A 23,505-nucleotide genomic window follows, 5' to 3' on the forward strand; every position below is an offset into this window, starting at 1 on the left:
GCTGGAAAACCTCTGGGTGTGAGAATTCAGTTTCCACTCCGCAATCGGTGATCTAGAAAAACAATAGGCACTCGTGTGAAAATGTTAGACCACTTTAATTAGGCATCTTAAGACAACTTCTGAAAAGTCTCCTGCATTTTACCATTTGTGGCTATGTCTTCCTTTTCTCTTAATATTTTAAATGAATTGCTATTAAAGTGGTCATTTCAATCACAATCACTAATTTGTCTATTTTGACAATTTTCCAAGATTTTAATTTCCAGCGGTCGGATTTTATATGCACAGCAAATGAAAACTGCAGAAGCGTTCGGGCGTTGTAATAAATGTGCACACTGCTGTACGCAGAGAGGGGTTCTTAACCTTGCAGTATATATTAGAAGCGGAATGTGTGTGTGCTATCATCGCGCATGCAGCTCTGCACATTCAAGGTTGCTGAACCACATTATTAAACTTGGTATTGCAGCTTCTACCTGATAGCACCGGACTGATAACGCCAGCCTTTATCTCCCAACTGTTGCTTTGATGATGGTTTCACAACAATGGAGGACTCAAAAGAAACTGATAATTTTACTAACAAAACTAAACAATATACATTTCCAGTAAACAATCCCACACCATGGCGCTCATCATAACAGGGATTCCTTAAAGACAGCACTGACATCATTAAACACAATGACCACTGAAACACCAAGACATCTTGTCTGCGTTCTGTAAACAACTAATGTAATTGCTTCCATACTGAGACTGCTTTTATTAACTGTCTATGACTAATTCTTTAAAAACATGTTCAGTCCTTTCCGGGATTAAACACTTTTTTTGTATTTTTTGTCTCCAATATGCATTTGAAACTTTTGTCTTTATTTCTCTTTACACATACACATGTGTATGCTGTGTTCTGCACCATACTGCGTGCATTTATAATGCTGCCCTGTGATATATTATCATTTATTGTGCTCGCTACTGTCAGTGAATTGAGAGGGAGGAACAGAGAGAGATCAAAGTGTCTTTAGAGATTGTAATCATTCGAATTGCTGAGGCCGGGTACTGCAGTCCAACCTTCTGTTTCCAGATGCACGCTTATAGATTAACATGCTGTGTTGTCTATTTTGGCAAATGTTATTTTTTTTGTAACAAATGGTACAATCTTTGGGCTAGAGAAAGAAAACGCAGTACAGCACACACTGCCATATTCAGGCAAGCTAAAAAGAAGTTATTAACTTTACCACTCTGGGTGCTCGTTTCTAATCTAACTTACTAAATATTTACACTGTAGGATAAAACACGTTTGAACTTTGAAGCGATTAACATATTAGGAATGTTGGTAACCAATCAGAAAAGGTTTAATAAGAAGCTCTCGATAGGAGACTAGGTTTCAGGTCACTGCACGGCACACCAGGGAGACATGGGGTTTGATACAGCCTCTAACTAGGTCTCCTGGAACCAGGTTTCAAGCCGCTGTTCCTGAAAAAGTGACTTTGTGTTCCTTCAGCTTAAGGCTAACACCTGTATTTCTCCTGCATGTGTTTTTTTTTTTTAAAGCAAAATGACGCTTGCTGGTAAAACTCTAAACTATTAACATCACCACTTGCTGTTAACAATCCTAAAGGTTACAATAAAATATGAAATAGAAAGGAGATATGCAGGAGTTTGTTTTCGATTTCTTTTGTGGCATTCTTCTTCTTAGTGTATTATGATTAATATAGCTTAAACAAACATCTGATCTTATTCAGTGTTGGAAACTATTGGGTTTCCTGTTGCATCCAGTGGAACGTTTTGCCTTCAGAATGCAAGTATATTAATTTAGTCCGGACTAAAGAATGACTTCCTGACGTCCTCTGTCTAATTCTCCCTTAGGGGAGAGCTTCGGTTTCATTAGTCAGATAACCCTAAAGCTTTGTTGAACAGCTGCCATTGCTGGGTATTAGTATGGCAAAACAGCACTTCTGGGGTTTGCTTTTCTTTCATAGAGGATGTGAAATGAGAAAGGCAGTATATTTATACCTTTACATCAAACGAGGAACCGTTGGCTCACTGGAGAAGGAAGGATTAGCCACAGAAAACAATGCAATGCATGAATGGAAAGTTTCTTAGTTTGGATTGTTTCTTATTTTTATATCAGGGACCTGAGTTGTTGTGTGTTCTAGACAAATAACAATATATCAATATCAATAAAGCAAGAACTCCATCTTGGAGGTTCTCATGCTGGAGTGTGTGCTTGTGATTGTTACTGGCCTTGTTGTTTATGAACAGTTACATGTTTCCAAGTCCCTTTGTTTTCTTCTGAATAAGAATGTATTCCTCTTTTCCCCCACATTATGTGCAGAACAAAGAGCTCCAAGCTACATCAAAAGGTGCATTTTAAAAATAACGGCAGATAAAATCTGAAAGTACTTTAAAGGAAGCTTTAAAGTACTTTGGTCCCTGCTGTGCAGCATGTTGAGGTTGATTAGAAATGTATTGCTATTTAATTGTGGACCAGGTTGTTTTGGTAACCTTGTCAGGTACCTTTACCTGGTTTGATATGGAGCAGTATTTGATACTCTGCATCAAAGAAGGAAAGTGAATGCCTTTGTTTTGCTTTGAGAACCACGCACGCAGATATATTGGTTTCCAAACAAACTTTGATTTCAAGTTAGAACAAACCTGCCAGTGGTAGCATCAAACGTCTTCAATCACACTGCACAGCATACCTGCCTTTGTTTGGAACTGTAGCATGTCTCATTTTCCATACTTTAAAACAGTAAAAGACTTTCAGGAATTTTTGAATTGGGCCTCTGGATAAGTTGAACCATAATTATTGTTGTGGATGTGTATTTAGGCCCAAGAGCTCTATATTTATTTTCCTAATCTCCAGACATGTTTTTGATTTATTACGAGCAGCAGTTAATGCTTAAAGAATAATTCCCATGCCATTTTTTTTTTTTTTCTTCGCGCACATAATGTCTTGTTAATTGTGCTTTGAGAGCTAAAGTGAGAAACCCAGGGGGTCTTTAGAATGACAGTTATCATAATGCCTCCAGACCACCAGAGAACCGCAGCAGCTCCAGGGCAATGTCAGGCAGAAGACATTAACGCTGGAGGAGGTTCTGATTGAAGTCTTGTGTCTGTAGAACCAGATGGTCAGAGAGCTGGAGGCCCGGGTTCAGCAGCTCACGGTGGAAGCTGAAAACAGCAATTTGCAGCGTCAGAAAGTGACCCAGGAGAAAGCAGAGCTGGAGCATCACAACACAATCATCAGCACAGAGCTGCACGAGGCCAGGATAAAGTAGGTGTTAAATAATGCCCAGCATTGACACAGGTTTTGACAAACCCAGCAGTGTATGAAAATCAGTTTTCTGGATTGTAGGGTTTTTATGAAATTAGCCTGATTGACCCTTGTAAAGCACTTTGTGATGGTGGTCCATTATAAATATATATATATATATATAAATTATTATTATTATTGCTATTACTATGTATGTATATGTGTGTGCACATACATCATACATACATGCACACAATTAAATACATTTAGTTTAACCAACTTGTAGTATTATCCTTGCAGCCATGCCCTGTGTACAAAATTATGCAGATCCTACATTTGCAAGAACTTGGGCAGCAGTGTTTTTCAATGGAGGCTCACAACCGTGTCCTACCCTTCCTGTTTTAAAGGTACAATGCCCTCCAGAGGGAGAAGGGAAAGCTAATCGAGGAGCATGAACAGAACATTCGCCAGATAACAGCGAGCCACGACTCGGACCTCGTCCACTTCAAACAGGAGCATGCTCTGTCAGCAGCGAAGGTACTAACACACAGCCTGAAGAGCTTGTTGTAGGATGCCTCCCAGTCTAATCACTGCACTGACAGAGAACAATGGCTACAACCAAGGATAAATTAGCTCTTTTTTGGGGGGTTCCGCCCTGTTTATCATGGTACAGGAACAGAGACAGAATCACAAATGACAACTGCTTTGAAAACCACAACCAGGCGATGCAAGATAACAAACCTTTTACTCCCTGTAATTCAGTACATGTGCAGTTCAGATATGGATGCCTAATAAGTATTTCAAATATGCAGCATTTCCCAGAGTTTTGTACCAGAAAGTGATAGTGCAAGTCTGATAGTGGAAGTGCTTTAAGTGTTATCTAATCCTGTGTCTTTGTATAAAACGTGTTTGAAATGTACAGCTAATGATCTCACAAGAACGGTGGTACAGGCAGTGTTGTTTGATACACTTACAGGTGTTGCGGTATCTCTGTGTCCTGGGCCTCAACACTTTTATACTCTTAAGATATGCGCAGTCTTACCAACTTCATTATAAACATACTGCTGGATGATGAAGTAATTTTCTGATCTGGTTCAAAAGTTTTACCTGAACATTTTCTTATGGAGCATCAAACACTAGCTAATTAAATCACATGTTCATATGTTCTTTTTACTGCCCTCTTAGCTCTTGATCGCTTTCTGGTACAGTCAGTGCTAATCAAGGTCTGTGAAACCAGCCGTAGGCCTTTTAGAAGGTATAAGCAGAGTGGTAGAAAATGATGTCCGCTTCTTATTTTATAGATCTACATTATATTTCTCTAATGTTCCTGTATTTATTCTGCACGCCTCGGTCCTGAGACCAGGTTTGTTAAAAACGAAATTTGCCTGTGAAACGATTTAATTTGCTTTACATGAGACCACAAAAACGTACAAAATATAAGACCAATATTTGAGACACTGACTGTATTGTACGTTCAGTATTCTGAACGTCCGTACCCGAGGGTTCTCTGGCTGACAGCAGCGCGGGCAATTTCAAATGAAAAATGTTTTGTATACTGAACAAAAGGACTGAGGAGGCTATACTGGATGCATTAGCCTATGGTTTATTTGTTTGCAGAATGCTTGTTTAATGTAGTGCATGACATTGTTTGTCTGTTGCAGGCTGCAGATGTAATAGATGATTTGGAGCAGACTGTGTCTCAGCTGAAAAAGCAGCTACAGGAGAGTGAGCACAAGAGGCAGCATCAGCTCATGGTAACCATGGGCTATATATATATATATATATATATATATATATATATATATATATATATGTGTGTGTGTATATTATGAAATATACATTTCTCAAAGAATGATGTTAGTTTAAGATTTAGGAATGCTACACTTTGCCTTTCTGGATGAATCCAAAGGTGGGGTTCTCTAATTACAAATATTTTTTTTCTCAATTTCTCAGGAACAAGACAGCAAATTTCAACTGGAGAAGTCAAATATTGAGCATCTTAATGACAAAAAGGTAAACAAACAAACAAATTGAAAATGTTTTCCTTATCTTAAAAAGCAGGCTTCGGAAACTAAAGAAATATATATTACTTTTTTTTTTTTTCAAACAACATTGACAAGCAGTGAAGGTTCTTTATTCATTAAATGCTTATTTTTGTTTCATGGCTTTCAAACCTAATTTAAAAGGAGTTTCGATCTTTACTAAAGTGGGGGAAAAAATCCAAACCTGCTTGTCAGTGGATGCTGATAAACCAAGAGAATGCTACTGACAACAAAGATCAGGTGCTGCAATCGGTTTAGGGCATCGTAAAATAAAAAATGGTTATTGACTCTGTCCGGATTCTGTTTGTGTATCCGTGCTCGGATGCACAAAGATCAAACAGAAACCAGGGACAGATCAAAGCAAGTGGGTCGCTGTAAAGAGAAACATTGTTGTTTAATGAATTGGTCTAATCTGCTAAGTCAGGAGCTGGTCGGCTTAAGCAAGTCAAACAGCAGAGATAACACCTGGCCTTAGCCAATAGCCTGCTGCCCCTGTCCCCATAAAGTAATAAAGGGAAAGGCTGATGGTAGAAGCCTGAGGAATCTGTCAGGTGAACATCTGCTGTGAAAGTGTATACCCCTCCAGGTAAGGAAGCCTTTTATGGTGTTTCACAAGCACTGAGGGTCACGAGATTCAGCGTTATATACAGCGCATTTCTAAGATCTAGATTATCTTCACAGGGTTCTCATTAGCGCTCCACTCTGTTCATAAAAATACAATGCTCTGATAATGGTGGCACCCAAATAATGTAGAAAAATCTGTGGGTGAAATGAGGTTGTTTTAGTTCCTTTCTTCTAAAATGATTGCATATCTATCTATCTATCTATCTATCTATATATATTACACAGTAGATGCCAGTTATTGGCAACGCTGATAAAGACAACGTTATCATTCCCATGTTTAAAAAGACAGGTGTTCTGTTGATTTCCCATTTAAGCTGACTGGTAGTAACCTAAGAAATGATTCATTCATTCGTTCGTTCAACAGCTTCGCTCACTGCAAAGTGGGGCTCAAAGAGACCAAGCTGAGGCCAAGAAGAAAATGGACATACTGGAGGAGGTTGTAAGGTAAGCGCTTCTAGTGTTTCAGTTTTGTTTACAAGAATTTAGGGTGAAAACTCATACAGCTTCCTTCTCCATGGTAACTTGCTGGATCCAATGCAATCAGTACAGCTCCCTTCTCCATGGTAACTTGCTGGATCCAATGCGATCAGTACAGCTCCCTTCTCCATGGTAACTTGCTGGATCCAATGCGATCAGTACAGCTCCCTTCTCCATGGTAACTTGCTGGATCCAATGCGGTCAGTACAGCTCCCTTCTCCATGGTAACTTGCTGGATCCAATGCGATCAGTACAGCTCCCTTCTCCATGGTAACTTGTTGGATCCAATGCGGTCAGTACAGCTCCCTTCTCCATGGTAACTTATTGGATCCAATGCAATTGGTAAATAATAAAGAAATAAAGCTGTATGTGTTATCTTGATCATCATTTTTAAAACCTTATTGGTTCTAAATGATTCCAGCTATAGGCCCTGATTATATATTGTTTTTGTAGAATACTAGACAGGTCTGGACACTTCGTTTCACAGAGACTGACATTTTGGCTGAAGGACGGGTTAAAAGTACTTGATCTATTCAGGCTGGGGAAAAAAAATCTGGTTAAGGGCAGATTAAATTGAAGATGAAGTGCCAAGTGCTGTAATGAAAATATAATGCCAGCCCAAGCAATAAAGAGCATTAATGGGAGTTGAAATTGTACAGCTGGTGTCGATAACAGGACTTGCGTATGACCGGAGAATCTGTGGAAGAGCTCTTGTTCTAGTCCATTTACTTTCATTTTTTTTTTTTTTTCCCCAAAGTCAACAACAGTCTATCATTTGGCTGTGAATGAACCTGTCAGTTGTGCTGCCATCGGAGGCTGTAAACAACATTTAAGTGCTTTGTTTAACCACAAGATTTCTGGGGGGAGCTGTTCTAAAAGTAAGAGCCCTTTTCCTTCCGATTTCCTGAGCACGAAAGCAGCTCGTGTGTCCCCAACACTATATAATCCCTCTCTTAACACAACAAGTACGTTGATGTCAGTTTGGGTTTGGTTCAAGCCATGATGTCATTGTTTGCTTCTTGTTTACTCTTGCCTGTGAGTTTTCACACTCTCCTTGGACCAGTTTCCCAGAGTTCATTACAGTAGAGTCATCAGCACAAGGCCTTGTTTATGCGACTTGTGTGTATTTCTTTGTTTGTACTTGAATGCAGAATCAGCCTATCCCATCTCATTGTTCAACTGTGCAACTGTTTTCCCCCTGCTGCTTGAGACCTTTCACAAGTTACTTATAGTTTGTTTTTTTAGCATATATGCATTTGAATTTTGAAAATCATGCAGCTCGGAAACTGAGATTTTGAAGGCTGAGTAATAGTAAGGGATACAAAGTTAAACAACAATGCAGACCATACATACAAACATGCTTCTTTATTGGTTATTGCCATGAACATTCCCTGTTGTTACTGGCTTCCGCATGAACCCAGTCATTGAGTACTTTATAAGTTTTATGATTAATATTCACCCTGTTTTATTGGATATGAATTGCAAGTAAAATATAGTGACATTTATCTTTGAAATATACAGGGAATAGGGGCATGGTGGTTATATAATGACCTGCCCATTAAATCTCAGGTTTTAAGAAACATTTTTGAAGCCAAACCATAAAAAGTAAGCTCAGTAGTAAATAATGTGCCTTTGGGAAAAGAATAACAAAAAATAGTGTTTGCCAGACAGTAATGTATTTGCATTCCGTGCTGTGTAGGTCCTGATTTTGAGGCCAGTCATGTCCTCAGGTTTGTAGTAAACCGTTTCAGATGTTTCTGTTTAATGAGCAGGCTTGTCCCATCATGCAGTTATCATGGTTAAGGTTCAGAAGTTCTTCATAGCTGTAGACACGCCTATTGGGCATACATTATTGATTTTCAGAGGTGTTACTTAGGGGCTGTTGATCTACGCCATCACTGTTTCTTGTCTTTTTAGATGGAAAACTTAAATAGAGTTGCTGCATCTTAGAACTGGAGAGACTGCAAACCTGGCCCTGTGATTAGATTTCCAATTAGAGCTTCAATTGGCATATAGATATGCTTCCATGTATTTAATGTAGTATAATTAAACTGATTAAAATGTATATTGTTCCAGCTATTTAGACGAACCCTTTTTGTATAAGAGGCCACATCTCAATGGACACACAACAGGTTAAATAGATAAATATACATTTTGAAGATTAAATAAAACCACTTCTGAGCCTTGTCAAGGAGGTAGCAAGAAAGAAAGCAGTTTGGGACAGCAGTATTGCTAACTTCAGCAGTTGAGGAAGTTGATCATCTCTACATTAATGTATCTATTTATCTGTCAATCCTTTTTGATTTCTGCATTTCATGAGAACCTGAGTGTAGATGTGATTCCCAGGTTCACGTTACTATAGCAACGATTTAAAGAACTCCGAAGCACTGAACGCACAGTTTCTCAGCAGCCCTTTCATCCTCCCTTCCCGGAGATGATCAGAGGGAATGAACATAACGGGAGCATGTTGCAGGGAGCAGTTGTGAATCGGAATGGCTTTGGCTGCACGCTCGGGTGAAATAGCTTCTTGCATTCAAGAGGACATTTCAGGACATTGGCATTTCCTTTTTCAGGAATCTGGTTATTTGTATTGAAATTCACTCACCCTCCCTCTTTCTTTATCAAAACCATTCTTGCTTCAAGGTGCAGTGACACACTCTGTCCACTACTCCACCGTATCTGTTCTTCATTAGCTGTTAGCTCAAGGCATTCTGGAGCAGGGAGAGAGGTGGTTCGGGAGGGGATAGAGGTGGCGCTGTGGGTTCACACGCTCACCATTCACTTATGAAGGCCTTGGTTCAAACCCATCTTGGTTATGGTGTTGAATCGAGCCTTACTGGAAAGCGCCTCATCTTGGCAGTTTTGCAAAATCTCTGCTTGTCTGAATAGTAATGAAAGGAACCTCTTCAGATCAGAATTATTGAGGTGCTTTTGGAAGTCAGTCACCTTTTTATGAGCACTAAAATAAAAACAATAAAAAAAATCCATGAACTGGTAAGACATTCCTTTTGTAACTGCTGTATATAAAGGAAATGAGTGATCTCTATTTACATAGTTGCATACACTTCTATAGCCAGACACGTGCTCACATAAATAGTCATCACAGCACAGCCCGCTGTACATATTTTGTATAATTTCAAATGGCTAGGAACACAGCAGTTCAATTTGATTATTTAGTTTTAATTTGTTTTCTTTAAACGAGTTAGGCATGCGTGTGATGCTTCTGTTTTAAATGCACAATTGTCCTACGGGAGTAATCCACCCAGCCGCAATTCACCGTGCACTCCTGAAACAAAAGATCTTTTAGATTTATTTTATACAGTGCAACCTTTTTTGATTTGGAGAGATTGGCTTGTGTGCAGATCAATAAAGCAGCGTTCATTTGAAGCCTCCTTATCTCCCCGCACACCCCTCCACGCTGTTTGCAGGTACCGAGCGAAGGCCTGTGTAGCGGAGTTCTCTTCACAGCTCAATAATCAAGCCCTGGGATGGCTGGGGAAATTGGCTGACATGCACCAAAGGAGGTTCTTATTATGCTATTTACTAAAATGAATGCAGGCTGAAATCAGTTTGAGGATTGATTCTCATAGCAATTGAAACTTGCAGTACTGTGCTGGCCGATTCCAATTGTCTTGCTTCTGGGCATATGAAGTCATCTCTTTCATAATAACAGCAGGATGCCTCACTAGAATACCCACATCAATGCCTTCCTTGCATTTAAATGCCAGCTTGCAGACTATCTGTGTGTAGTAATTACAATCGCAAACTTCAATGTTTTCAAAGCTGCATCACAAAGTAGTCTGCATCTTGTTTTAATTTCCATTGCCTCGTTGGTGCAACAGGCCTTAACTGTTGAGTCACACATCTCTTGCCATCTATGTTCTTGTATAGTACGTTTTTGCATGGATGTCTAATTGAAGGTCTTCTAAAATCTGCGCGATTTATAATATTGAGAGGGAGCTTCTGCAAGGCAAATGCAACGTCTGCTTAAGAAAACCGAACAATTCACTTCAAAGCATCCACAACATAGATCTTTATCAGCAACTAGAAAGAAAATCTAATTGATGTGGATATAGCTTCTATTGTAATAGAAAGTATGTAGAGGAACAAGTGGCTTTTATTACAGTGCTATTCATTGAGCTTCAATAAGATTTTACCTTTTTTATTAAAATATATTGAAAAAAAAAAAAGCTTGTTAGATAATGTGCTAAGCAGAAGGATTGTCATTCCTATAATTGGGTGGACAGTGGAACTTTGTGCTGTCTCTTTAAGAGACAGTGAGCTTTTGTGTGTATCAATGGAAAACCAACCAGCTGTTTTCTGCTATGTGCCTCCTAGGAGCATCTGAAAGCGTTTAAATCAAAAGCAGTCACAGTTTCCACAGTGTATTATAGGCATTCCATAAGCTCTTTACTGCATGCTGGCTTGACCCTCACTCTAGGGGGCACAATGTAAAGTGGGCACACAGGACTGAACTATGCAGCGCAGTGGGCTAGCTTCAGGAAACTTCAATAAAGAGAATGCAGGAATAGCTTCTGAGTCATAAGCCCTTTCGGGAACTTTGGAGAAAACTCTTTGCGGTCTGATAAGTCATTGGCATTTGCTATTTTGTCCGAATCTTCCATAAAAAGAGGCTTTGTAGTATTAATGGTTGAAAGGGGAAAAGATTTGCTTAAAGTGAAGTCTCTTAAGTCAATATGGAAATTCAGTACATGAGAAATTGGATGGGGCTGAGGAATCCAATATTGTTTATGGGGTACTGTTTTCAGTAATAATCATACTCTGCCTTGGTGATCTACTTTGTTTTGTGTTGAGTAATTACAAGTTTCATTCCATTTAATTAATGACTAACAACTTCAAGTTTCTTAAAGGTAATTACTCTGAAAATAGGAATATCGGCACACCCCTAGTATCCAGCGCTCGATACTTTTTGTTCCCTGATCCACAGATGTTTTCTGTTTGCCAGGATTAATATCAAAGAATTTCTATTGCATGTGCCTTATTGTTAAAAAACGCTTTGTGACATGAAAGCAGCATTCCACATGAAAACCTGAGAATGCACTGGAATTCAGTAAGCTGACATGGTTCGGAGCTCAGAAAGAGAAATGATGAAGGCGAGTTCCTGATCACAGGGAAGGAGGCAGCCCAGTGCTGTACAGAGCACAAAGCAGACTCTTGGTGAATGAAGTGCAGGTGGCCCAGTTTATTGGAATGCATTGCACCAGCACTGCACAGAGTTACCTGGCTAGAAAGTGTCCAGCATGACAGTCAAGGGAGCAGTAAAATGCAGCCCTAATAGTGGGGTGGCCTGAAAATATGACATTAATTGAGGCAAGGCTTTGTACCAAGGTGGCCTTCAGGCGAGGGTTTCACTGGCTAACCCAAACACCAACAAAAAGACTTGAAGTACTCAAAATGTCCTAAATCCTCGATGTACTGACACGTTGAGTAAGTTCTGAATTTCCCAGCGCATTTTCTTCCACTCCCCAGTCCGCCTCTTAAACTGCACTAAAGCCAGTGAATCATTCACCGGTGAAGACAAAAAGCAAAAACACAACAAAGACCATTAACCCATTGTGTCACAAAAGTCGGATGAAACTCCTGGTAATGGAACTCCTGGTAATGGAACTCATAGTGATGGATTTCAATTCTCTTAATATAAGGTAGTTTTGCATTGTGTTATAACTGAATACAGTAACATAGCAAGTACAGTGAACATAGTTTAGATGTAGTATCTACTAATTCTATATTGTTCCAGTATGCATGGTATGAAACGATTAAAACGTGGGCGTTACTATTGAGAGAGTGGTTATTCTCAATTCCAAATCATGCATGTTGTAAACAGGCAGTAGCTTTGCTAATTATAATCAGGCTGCTTTTCCATTTAATATCCATTTTCTCATTTTAATTTTATACAACCAACGTTTCTGACCATGAGGATTTTGCTATATATATATAATTATTTTTTTTTGTCTGTTTTGACGCCTAAGAGTTAGAATGATTTTCTAACCGCTCAGTCTCATACTCCCAGGGGACAGAGAGAGAGATGTTTTGAAGGCAATAAATATTTCAGTTTTGCATTTCTAGCTCTTTTTTCTGGGGTCCTTTGATCTGGCTTTGGTTTAGTTATCATTCCGCTTGGATGACACACTGTCTTTCTTCCTCTCCACTCCAAAGGAAATGGGATCTGCATGTCTTCCATGTGTTTTACACTTTTTCCTTACATTATTTAAATAAAAAGAATCCCACACTTATTTATCCCATTTTGCAGTTAATAAAAAGAGCACATTTTATAGCTTTACTAAGTATTAGTGCTGCTTTTACTGTACATTGCTTTGACTTAAGGACGACAGACATACCATTTAATGGGAGAGGGAAAGGCTGTTTATCAGTCATTAATTCCAAGACCAATCGCCCATTTATAATGCCCATCTGAGTGGTATCTCTATGCAATGCCGCTCACCAGAATTCCTCAGGTGAACCTCCCATTCAGTCTTCAAAAGAGCTCTCAATTTCAGAACCATTCCTGCTTTTTTTCCTTTTTGACAGAAGTCAGACTTCAGTGATTTGTGATGATACAGTAGGCAATCTGTCTGTCATATAGTCAGTGGGGGAAAAAAAAATATTAGATTCCCTCCGATTTGACATTGATTCATTTATTTGTTATTTTTTAAAGATTCAGGAGGTCCTATACAAACTTTCCTTAAATCATTTCCTTAAAACGTAAAGCTTTTAAACGCTTGCAGATGTGTTTAGGAGGCACAGAGCAGAAACCTACAGCCTTACTAACAAGGCTTTTTGATACAGCATAATGACTCTGAACCCAGTCCTGTACCCTGGCTGTGTTATACATGGAGCAGTGTGCTGTACCCTGGCTGTGGTATACATGGATCAGTGTGCTGTACCCTGGCTGTGGTATACATGGAGCAGTGTGCTGTACCCTGGCTGTGGTATACATGGAGCAGTGTGCTGTACCCTGGCTGTGGTATACATGGTGCAGTGTAGCTTCTCATGCCTTGCTTTCTCCAGATGAACTGGAAACACTATCAGACTCTCCTTCCAACGCGCCAGTTCTGCTTCCTCTAATGCCCATGTGCTGAGACCACATCTTGAAGATCAGGAGGATTTCCCTGGTTCCCTCTGAGCACCTCTCTAATTTGGCTTCCTTTGCATACCACTTCCCAACCAGAAGCCTTTTTAAAGCAATTGACCTCAAAGGCTGGCCATCCCACGGGATGCCTTCCCTCTCATCAGTCCCAGATAAGCTTGAATTAGTTACCCGGTCCCGTTCAGCATCACTGTATCAGACTGTGTGTGAAGTTCTTGAAAGATCTCCGTACAAGCCTCCAATAAGTATTGGGACAGATGAACAAACCAGAATGGTTTTGAGGTTCGAGGGCGATTTTTATTGTTCGTTTTTACCCCACTGGGATCCATTTGTGTTTTAAATATCTTCACATGCACAAATGGCTTATCATTCAAATCCGTGCAGAAGATTTTAATTGGAACATGCATGAGAGGGTAGCGTACGTGTTTGGCTACAATATAAAACATTTTTTAACCAAATTGGGTAAAGAAGAGAATCGTCACTTTTTAAAACAAAACTGGATACAAATCCGAACGAAGCTGTTCTTTCCCCTAAATGTACATTTGAAGTCCTGATAAAAAAAAAAAAAGGATGCCATTCTAATATTTGCTGCGGCAACTTATAGCGGGATCTCATCAGTGAAACACAGGCTAGTAACACTCTAATGACGGATCATCAAAGTTTAAGGGCCACCCAGTTGTTCTCAGCCTAAATATGGAAAGTGTGTGTGTGAAAAGACAGCCCAGCTGGCTGCAGTGGTGGTTTAGATGGCTTAAAAGAAAGCCTAAAAACAAATCCCAAAGAAAGTCAAATAAATGGAGTGGAGTGCAGCTTCACAATGGGGTTTGCAGTTTCTAACTGGTCTATACAGTAATAAAACATTTTTTCCCCCATTGAGCTTGGATTATAGATACTGTGTGTGTGTGTATAGATAGATAGATAGATAGATATACAGAACGTTTCAGACACAAGCTCTTCTTCAGCTGTGTAGAAAGAAAAGTAAACCCAGTGCAGTATGTATACCGGTGCTGTGTATGAATGTATTTATATATAAATAATAATGAAATTCAGAACCGCATTTCTTGAGACTTTATCTCCTGTAAGCTTTAAAGGCTGAATCTGCCTTCTGTTCATGGTATGAGGGTGGTAAGAGCCTAAAATTATAATGAAATAAACCAAGCGAGGCAGGCAGGGATTGCAGCACTAATCTAATCAAGACCTGTAGGGAAAGCGTAGAGCTAAGCGATTTGATTGTTTAAAAAAATTAAAAAAAAACAATAAAAATAAGAATCATAATAATAATCAAATCCGAAGTACTCAGTTTACTTCACACAGAATTTCCTCCTTTTCTTTTGTTTTGGTAAGCAATCTTTTGTTATGAAGTTTGTATATCTATTTTCGTATGAATATTTTTCTTTTCCACATCACAGCTCTGAAGAAGTGCTTTTGTGTCTCGGTTTGCCCTGCAGGCAGTCGTGTTACGAGGCAGATTAATAATTACAGAGTACACAGCACTGGGGAAAACAGTTTCTCAATCTTTTGATGTCAACATAAGAGAGACCAAGATTACAAAGTGAAAAATCTTATAAAAAGGAAAGGTCCTACAGTTTTTTTTTTTTAAAGCTGCATTTCCTGTTATTGTTAGTGTCTACTGTTTGGCAAAGCATTACAAAAATAAATAAGAAGACAGGCCCCATGCCATTCCTGGTAGGGCGCCTGAGTTTGTGACAGAGATGCCAGGAAGGCAGAAGAACAAAGGAACTATTCCAAGTCTGTTGGTTATGTGATCAGATTAAAAAAAAAAGAACCAAAACGATGCTGGGCCAGATCTATTAAGGTCTTTAAGCAGAAATGTAATTTGCACCTGTTTTTTTGGAAAAGAAAAGTCAAACACTGATTTCTAATAAGCAAAGCTGTGCTGAGGGTGTCTCCATATAAGAATTTTTTTCTTAAACAAAATGATATCTCTAATACAGTAACGGACACGCTACACACAGCGCGTTAACTTTTAGACAAGCCAGCATGTACAGGGATGGAATTAGGACTCCCATTGCATAGAAGTTATATCCATTCCTGGTTTTATTATGAATTTAGTAAGACGCACCTGAGCCTGTTACCTATACACTTGGGCTAATCAAGCTTATAGTAAAACCTGGAATGGGTGAAACTGCTATGCAATATGAGTCTTATTTCCATCCCTGATGTCTAACCTCTACTTTCCTAGAGTTAAAATGGTGGGGTGAGTACACGTTGCTTGAGAATACCACAGCACCACTAAGGTCTTTTTCCCCATACACACACGTACAGAAGCGTCTGTAGAGATAACCGGCTACAGACACTCTGAGGTTATTTAGTAGCAGTATCTATGCTGTCAGAGCAAGCCATTCCCTGCATTCTTCAATTAAAAATGATTGTGTGCATGGTTTAGGAAGTGCAAACGTTTAAACGGTGGTTTTACATCTGATTTGTGATGCCTGTCTCGTATATTTGTTTACAGATATTTTACAAGATATTTTCACGTCTCATATTTGAATGATATTGTGTCCAATAGTCGTATATAGTTCTAACTTCATCTATAACTAATTAAACGGTCAATAGTTCTATATTTAGAAATACTGGGAAACTTACAGAATTCAGTAACAAACTTCTTAACTGGAAGCCTTTTTCAATGACACCTTGTGGCTAATCCCAGCTAATTAGGCAATAATTTTATCATTGCATTTGAAACCATTGATTTTGAATCTGTGCTGATTATCTGACGCGGGGAGAAGCTGAAGGCCTGTGCAGACAGGCCTGGTGGAAAGATGCCTTTGTAATGAAGTGGAAAGTGCTTTACACAGCCTGCAATGTGCCCAGGCTAGTGCAGTGAAAGCTTGTGTGCTTGTCTTTTCTGCTCTGCCTGCACAGAGAGAAGGAGGAGCAGCTCGTCAGGCTGACAGAGCTGCAGAAGATACAGGCCCAGCAGGCAGAGGGCGCTCTGGAGCAGTTCAAGAGGCAGGTGGCGCTCAACTCCGAGAAGGTGTACTCTGAAATGAAACAGCAGGTGAGCATTGAAAGTCAGCCTCTTCGTATGTTATACCACTTGAACCTGTCTTTTTAATGCGTGTCTTTTGCAGTTTAACTTGGCTCTTAGATACTCTGATGTGTTAAGCCGCGTAATGTGAATCACCGGACGAACAAATCAGATCAGATGCTGTTTCATGCGCTGCGATCCGACCAGAGCTGTGGTTTTTTCAGAGTTGTTCCAGCTCGTGGAGTTCCCAGTCTCAGAACAGAGGGATTCCCCTGTGTGGCCAGTCCAGCTTAATGGAGAGGTGTGAGAAGACCACCACTATCTGGTGGAGGGGGGGAGGAGGAGTGGGGTACAGTTCTGATTACCTTCAGCAATAGGCTGGCATGCACCAGGATTTTCTGGCTTGACAATGTAGTGTAATGTTTTAAATGCCCTGGCCAGGTCTGTGCATGCAAACAACAGCATCAAAAAGTCAAAGTTATTTATTCTGATGCTTTCCAAACTCTGCAGTTCAAGCCTCATCCTTTGGATCGCATACAGCACATCCTGTTTACCCAAAACATCATGAAAAAAAAAAGTTTCTGATTTATTTTAATTTTTTTCTGACATTTGGCATAAGCAGGATTTTTCTCGTGGTTTGTTGTGTTTCAAAAAGATTCCTACTTTGTTATGCTATCCTTTTGCTCTAAAAACACTCAAATGAATTTCTTCTTTTATTCAAGTTTTTTTGTAAAACATCATTCATCTCTAATATATTACTTCCTAATAACGTTCGGCAACGAGTAACTATGGAGTCTTTGATTAGTCATTAAAACACCATGCACTTCTTTGAAAATAATGACACAACATTATTCAGAGGAAATTCCTATCCTTCTCACAGCTGGATGAAACAGAATCTTCCACTGACATCATGTAGCAGCATTCCTACTCTCAGGGCTGGATGCTCCAAACCATTTATTGTCATTAGCACATTTTTTTTCAGTAGTAGAAACACACCCAATAAAGTTACCAACCAAGTTTGGAGTAAATCGATTTGAGAAGTTAGTCTCTCTAACCGTTTATAAAAAGCTGACTTTTTGAAGATCCCTCCCATCATTGTCCATTCCCTGGTGCTGTGTGAGGTCGGGCACAATGACCAGTACAGCAGGGCCTGCAGTCTGTAATCTTTAGCAGCAGAGACAAACAGCTGTGTTTAATTTGATGCGTGCAGTAAACCTGTACATAGCGTACATATTTTGTTATTTTGGGTCTGTTTATCTGTTAACAAATAACTTTAGTGTCCTGTCAATGCTAGATGATTCAGGGTTAGTTTATTCTCCTGCTTGATTTGAGTCAAGAGAAGCCAGATGCTTGGAAAGTCAGTTCAGCGCCGCTAGATAAAGGATTAAGTAAAATGAACCTAATTATGGTTGTGTTTTTATTTTGTTTGTTTTTTACTTTTTACAAGGGCATTTAAATCAGGTATGTATACCACAGATCGTTAACAACACTTTAACTGCATGCAGACTTTCTCACTGGAACAATACCAAACATGTTTTAAATTACATCACTGTTTCGTCGCAGGGCACTCGGTGTGTTTTAATGGTAATAAAAAATGTTACAAGTCACAAAGGCCCTTATTCATACAGCGGGACGTGCTCTTGATTCAATTTCCAAACATCGTTCACTGCAGATTCTTGAGTAAAGCATGTACATGTAATTGTATGATTTATAATAAGAAATAATTGCCACTCCCTTGCTCATTTATTAGAGCAAACCCAGCTGTTGCGATACATCCAAGCAATTAAACATGCAGTAATGCTGGATATTTACTTGTTAGTTTTTGATATACTGGGTGACTGCCGTTGGTGGTCCTTCTGTTTCAAATGCTCACAAGTATCAGGTTATGCTCATCCCAGTAACAGAGACACTGCTAACAATAGTTAAGATATCAGGTTGGAGCTTGCAGAGCTGTAGGAAACTGATGTTGACAAACATTTCAACTAGAAATCTTACTGATTTGTCTTCAATCATCATCTTCATCTTTGAGGAAGACATTCCAGAAGGGACCTCTAGTCGCTTGTCAAAGATATTTTGTCAGGTTCTATTGTGGAATATAGCGCAGTGTAGCTACAACGTATCTGCTGTGTTTCAACCCGTGCTTTATTAATGTGGCTAATAACCCTAACAGTGCTCCCAGGACATTGCGCTGTAGCTGAATTATGCTGGATGAAACGCATAAGAGTATCATGAAAGAAACAGGCACACCATAACCTCAATGAGAGTATCCGGTTCAGCTTCTATATATTACTAATTTATAATCTACTTCAAAGCCGTTTCGTAAGGGATGACTTGCAGCCTCAGATTTGGTATGCAACACATCCTGAGCACTGCCAGACCTCATTATTCATCTGCTTATTAAAAGTTTCCATATCCTGCCATGTGCCATTGTGTACTTGACCCTACTTCTTACAGTGACAATCCCATCTCCCCATGGCACCGCACAGCACAGTCTAATGGACAGGTTTACACAAACGCCTCGCGGCCTGTTGGACCAAGCAGAGCCCAAGCTGTTCAACAGATTCATTAAATGAATGCATTTCTGTTTACAACATTCTCTTGTTGTCAGTAAGCAGACCTTGTTCACAGTTTAGTTGGTTTATGTTTCACAAAGGTGGTTTGCAGCTCCAACGCCTCCAGTTTGTCTGTAACGCACCTCATGAAGGTTTACCATAGTAAAAGCATAGATCAGTGTAATAAGGCATAGTGAAAGCATGGTAAAGGATATTAACTCCGTAGGGTAGCAGTGTGGAGTAGTGGTTAGGGCTCTGGACTCTTGACCGGAGGGTAGTGGGTTCAATCCCAGGTGGGGGACACTGCTGCTGTACCCTTGAGCAAGGTGCTTTACCTAGATTGCTCCAGTAAAAACCCAACTGTATAAATGGGTAATTGTATGTAAAAATAATGTGAGATCGTGTAACAATTGTAAGTCGCCCTGGATAAGGGCGTCAGCTAAGAAATAAATTTAAAAAAAAAAAAAATAATAGGTTATGCAAGGAATTGAGTGATTCAAACAGATTCTTCTTAAAATACATTTGAGTGACTCAAGTATCACAAGGAAACTGACAATTTGATGTCGGGATCCAACCTGTCAGTAAATTGTAAACCATGTTTCGTGGACCTCATTGTAAAAATAAAAAGTTAGCATCATTTTTATTTGGGGGACACACCTGTCCCTTGTACCTTAAAGGGTTAAGCATGGAAAACTATGCATAGTATAACCATGGGAAAACAAAACTACTGTTCAGATTTACTGTGGTAAACATTTGTAAGGGGCAAACCCTAAAACAATCTTGCATTTGGGATTTTGAACAGTATTTGCATGGAGCACAGTTTGGCGTTGGGCTTCAAGTAGTCCCCCCTGTTTGGTGGGACAGTGGTGCGACAGTAGGTGTACTCCAAGCTGACTGTGCTGTATGTTTTAAATAAGTCAGCTTTATGTTTGAGGCCATAAACAAAAAATGAAATATTCTCTTTCTGCCTTTGCAGATGGAGAAAGTTGAGGCAGATCTTAGCAGATCAAAATCTCTCCGTGAGAAGCAGTCTGAGGAGTTCTCTTGGCAGCTCCAAGAGCTCAAGCAGCGATACGAGCAACAGGTTGGTCCTTATTAGGAGGTTTTCTTTTTCTTCTGTATTAATGAAATGTGTTTCTCACTGTCCAGGACTCCTTCAAGCACTTGGGTGGGTGCTTTATTAAAACATGGCTTGTAACTTTGCAGGGCTGTGCATAGTTTATCCTCTAAAATATTACATTTCTAATTTTATAGATGGGTTTTTTCAAATAATTAAAAAGTGAATCCAAAATTTAAAAAGTGAATCTGTAACAAAGGTACAAAGGAAAACCTTATTGCTTTTCCCTTTATCACACAATTGATTGCCTTTTTTCTTTTTCTTTTTTAACTAACACAAGGTTATCTGTACAATGGGATCAATCTGTGAGAGAAAACTGAAAGAGCTGATCTTATCAGCACAGCAAATGACTGACAGGCCTTTCAGAATTAACGTTGAAAGCCCTGGTTTTAAAATGGTGAAATCTCCTGGGTACAGAGCGCAGCCCAAAATTAAAACGACATCAATATTAAATTACAATCTCCGAGACCTCAAATGAAGTGCTGTAATGACAGGTTTACGCAGTTCAAAGCTCTGTGAGAATGTCGCTCTCCATTCCCAAGATGCCAACGCAACGTGCTCCCAACTGTCATTACAGTGAGGCAACCAAAATAAAATTCCACGAGCCCGATTGCCATCTCCCAGTCTGGGGACAGAACTGGCTGTTTTGGTAGCGCTGAAAGATGTGTTCCAGGGTATCATGTGGCTCAGAAACGTTGAAGGAAGGAATAACGAAACGACTTTGATTGGATCAGACCAATTCCCACACAACAGGTTCCACTATTGAAACATGCGCAGATCCGTGCAGGTGGCTACCACATAAAACTGACGACCCCGGCTGCAAAGAAGCATGCATGAGCAATTAGAAAATGAAGACAGATCTATCTAGGACCTCTTTCAGCAGTGAAGCCCTAATAACCCGTTCGTGATGAGCACAGTCAGGTTCCCTGCGGTATTTTTACCTTTCTCTTTGTGTTTCTGGTGCTCCGTCAAGCCGCTGTACGGGAAATGAAGGTTTAGTTAAGGTTGGAATGCAACCAAACCAACTTAACTTAGCCGCCACTTAAGTCTGGAGAAATTATTTATTCTTTGAATCCCTTCCTTCCTTTCTTCCTCAAAATGAGCAGAATATTTTTATATAAACGCTTTCTCCCAATTTACAATATTGTACCTTTTTATGAAGAGAAACCATGAAAGTTGAAAAACACAGTAATATACAACTGAGGCGCTGCAGTTTGTATTCAGAAACCTGAATAAAAATAAAATTGAATAAAAAGCAAGCAGGGAGACAGGCCACAAATCTTTTTTTTTTTTTTTTTCTTATTTAAATACACTCTTGCACAACAACAAAAACAAAGAGCATAGTTTAGCAGCAACCGAAAACGATTCAACCCTTTAAATGTGTGGTTACTCCAGCTCTGTGTTCACCCAGCACAATACTCGTCTTTATATAAAAGAGCAATTTAAATACCATCCAAACCGACTATCCCACATTGTGCAATGACAATAAAGTCAAGTCAATCGCCGCTCTCACATTGTATGTGACAGTTCAGTCATTAAAAAAAATCAAAACAAAAAACCCCAGCACTTTACTGTTCTGGCACACATTCTGCTGGAGGCCATCCCAGCAATGGCTCCAGTGTTCCTGCCTCTCTGGTACCCAGCAGAGTCCCTGGAGAGGTCCAGGGATGAGCATCAGAGAGGGCGGGGTCTTTGTATTGTTATTTATTTAAATAGGAAATACACAAGTTATGTAGTGAAGAACACTAATTTGCAGCTAACTTGTTCCTGTAGTGCAATAATACATTTAAACAGTATTACAAAACGCTATCTGTGTTTGTTTGTTTTTGTTTTAACCAAAACATACTTTCAAGTCTTTTGTCCAAGAGAACAGTGTTCCTTCAGCGCATTGGCAGACTGCAGAGCTTGTTAGGAGACCACAAATCTACCATGTAGGAAGAAACTTTACGAGCGACAGGATCCCAGTGATTCAGCATTAACAAAGTGGCTAGGTAACACGGTCCATACCCTCACCACTCCTTCCCTCTGTCCTCAGTCTTGTATTGATTCAGTGTCAATTCAAGTAGGTCTTTGTTTTTATTTTTTATTTTTGTTGAGAGAGAACTTTTACAATAGCATAAGTAATGACTCTCTTCCCCATCGGAGCTGGAACATTTTTTAACATCTTACTACCCATCTACCCTTTGTCTATTTAAAACGAAAAACAAACATGTATGTATATATGTTTTCAACATGCATATCAGCTTGTTCAAGATACGTCATTGGCTAAAAACATCTAAAAAGAATGGAACATTTAGGAACTTAAATGCACTGGTTGCAAGTTCAGGTAGGCAATCCTGTCTGGTTCAAAGGAGTCCAGACACTTATTGAAACGAAGCTAAGTCATGAGCTGTATTGTTAGTGCTCGTGCTTCACGTTTTGATCTTGTTGTACAGATAAAAGATTCTATCTGGGTTCCGTGTCATATCTTTTAACATTCAGCTGCGCAACTGAAATAAAAAAGATGTAGAATAGTCTCCCTGTGAGCGATGTGCCCCCCTCCTCCGATTCTTTCACACCAAAATAAAGCCCAAACTCTGTCCTGAAGGAGAGACACCCCCTGCTGAGGCCCGACGAGCCGCCACTGTCTCTCTGTCCCGACCTGCCTCGCTTGTGTGATGCACAGAGGGGTCAGCGCAGACGCGCGCTGCCGTTTCTGCCGTCCTGCCATCTCTGACAACTTCACTGTTCCGGGACAGGCAGGGGGTGATAATCTCATCAAGCAGATGACAAGGTGCATCAAAAGAGTCTGCTGATCCTGCCTAAAGCTTTGGGCTGTATCGAAAGAGTCTGCTGCCACAGCTACTGCCTAAAGCTCTCGGCTGACAGCGTTCATAGTGATGGGTGGGTATCAAACACTACTGCAGCACAATACTTTGTTCTTTTTACGTCAGATGCATACTTCAGATTCACCATTTTGTAAAATATACAGCACTTACAATTGTTATGCCAAAACAAGATTTCTGTTTTACAGATATAGATTAACCATTTTAAAATATTTTTTGTTGTAATTTAAAAAGCTTTTTCTCTTGCAAAATTTTGTGAATGACAATTAAACAACCCTTGAGAGAGATCGATCTTGCAGGTTGATTTTACAGGTATCATATACGGCTTGATAAAATTGTGTATTTTTTGTAGCTATGATCGAAGAGATTTTTATTGCAAAACAAAAATAACTTTTACGTGTACCTTTGCCCCCAATTCTGGGGGTTTTGTGTCAAACTGTGGGCGCAGGAAAACATTTAATGGAGGCGTAGAGCAAAAATGGATTGTCCTTTTGTAATTTTTTGTTGCGAAAATAGTCGGCAGC

The 23,505-nt window shown here is 39.6% G+C and overlaps 1 protein-coding gene across 2 annotated transcripts in view; it reads left to right on the forward strand.

Annotated features, from left to right (window-relative positions):
* LOC117424070 (centrosomal protein of 112 kDa-like) overlaps positions 1-23,505 on the forward strand; it is a 104,598-nt gene that overhangs the window by 33,142 nt on the left and 47,951 nt on the right. For both annotated transcript variants that reach the window (XM_034040104.3, XM_034040103.3), the window contains exons 13-19: positions 3,111-3,265; positions 3,652-3,781; positions 4,906-4,998; positions 5,198-5,257; positions 6,275-6,354; positions 16,382-16,517; positions 20,016-20,123. In XM_034040104.3, the coding sequence (XP_033895995.2) occupies positions 3,111-3,265; positions 3,652-3,781; positions 4,906-4,998; positions 5,198-5,257; positions 6,275-6,354; positions 16,382-16,517; positions 20,016-20,123 (762 nt within the window). The remainder of the gene's footprint in view (positions 1-3,110; positions 3,266-3,651; positions 3,782-4,905; positions 4,999-5,197; positions 5,258-6,274; positions 6,355-16,381; positions 16,518-20,015; positions 20,124-23,505) is intronic.

Source organism: Acipenser ruthenus, chromosome 19 (assembly GCF_902713425.1).
Source record: "Acipenser ruthenus chromosome 19, fAciRut3.2 maternal haplotype, whole genome shotgun sequence".
NCBI classification, from domain to species: Eukaryota; Metazoa; Chordata; class Actinopteri; order Acipenseriformes; family Acipenseridae; genus Acipenser; species Acipenser ruthenus.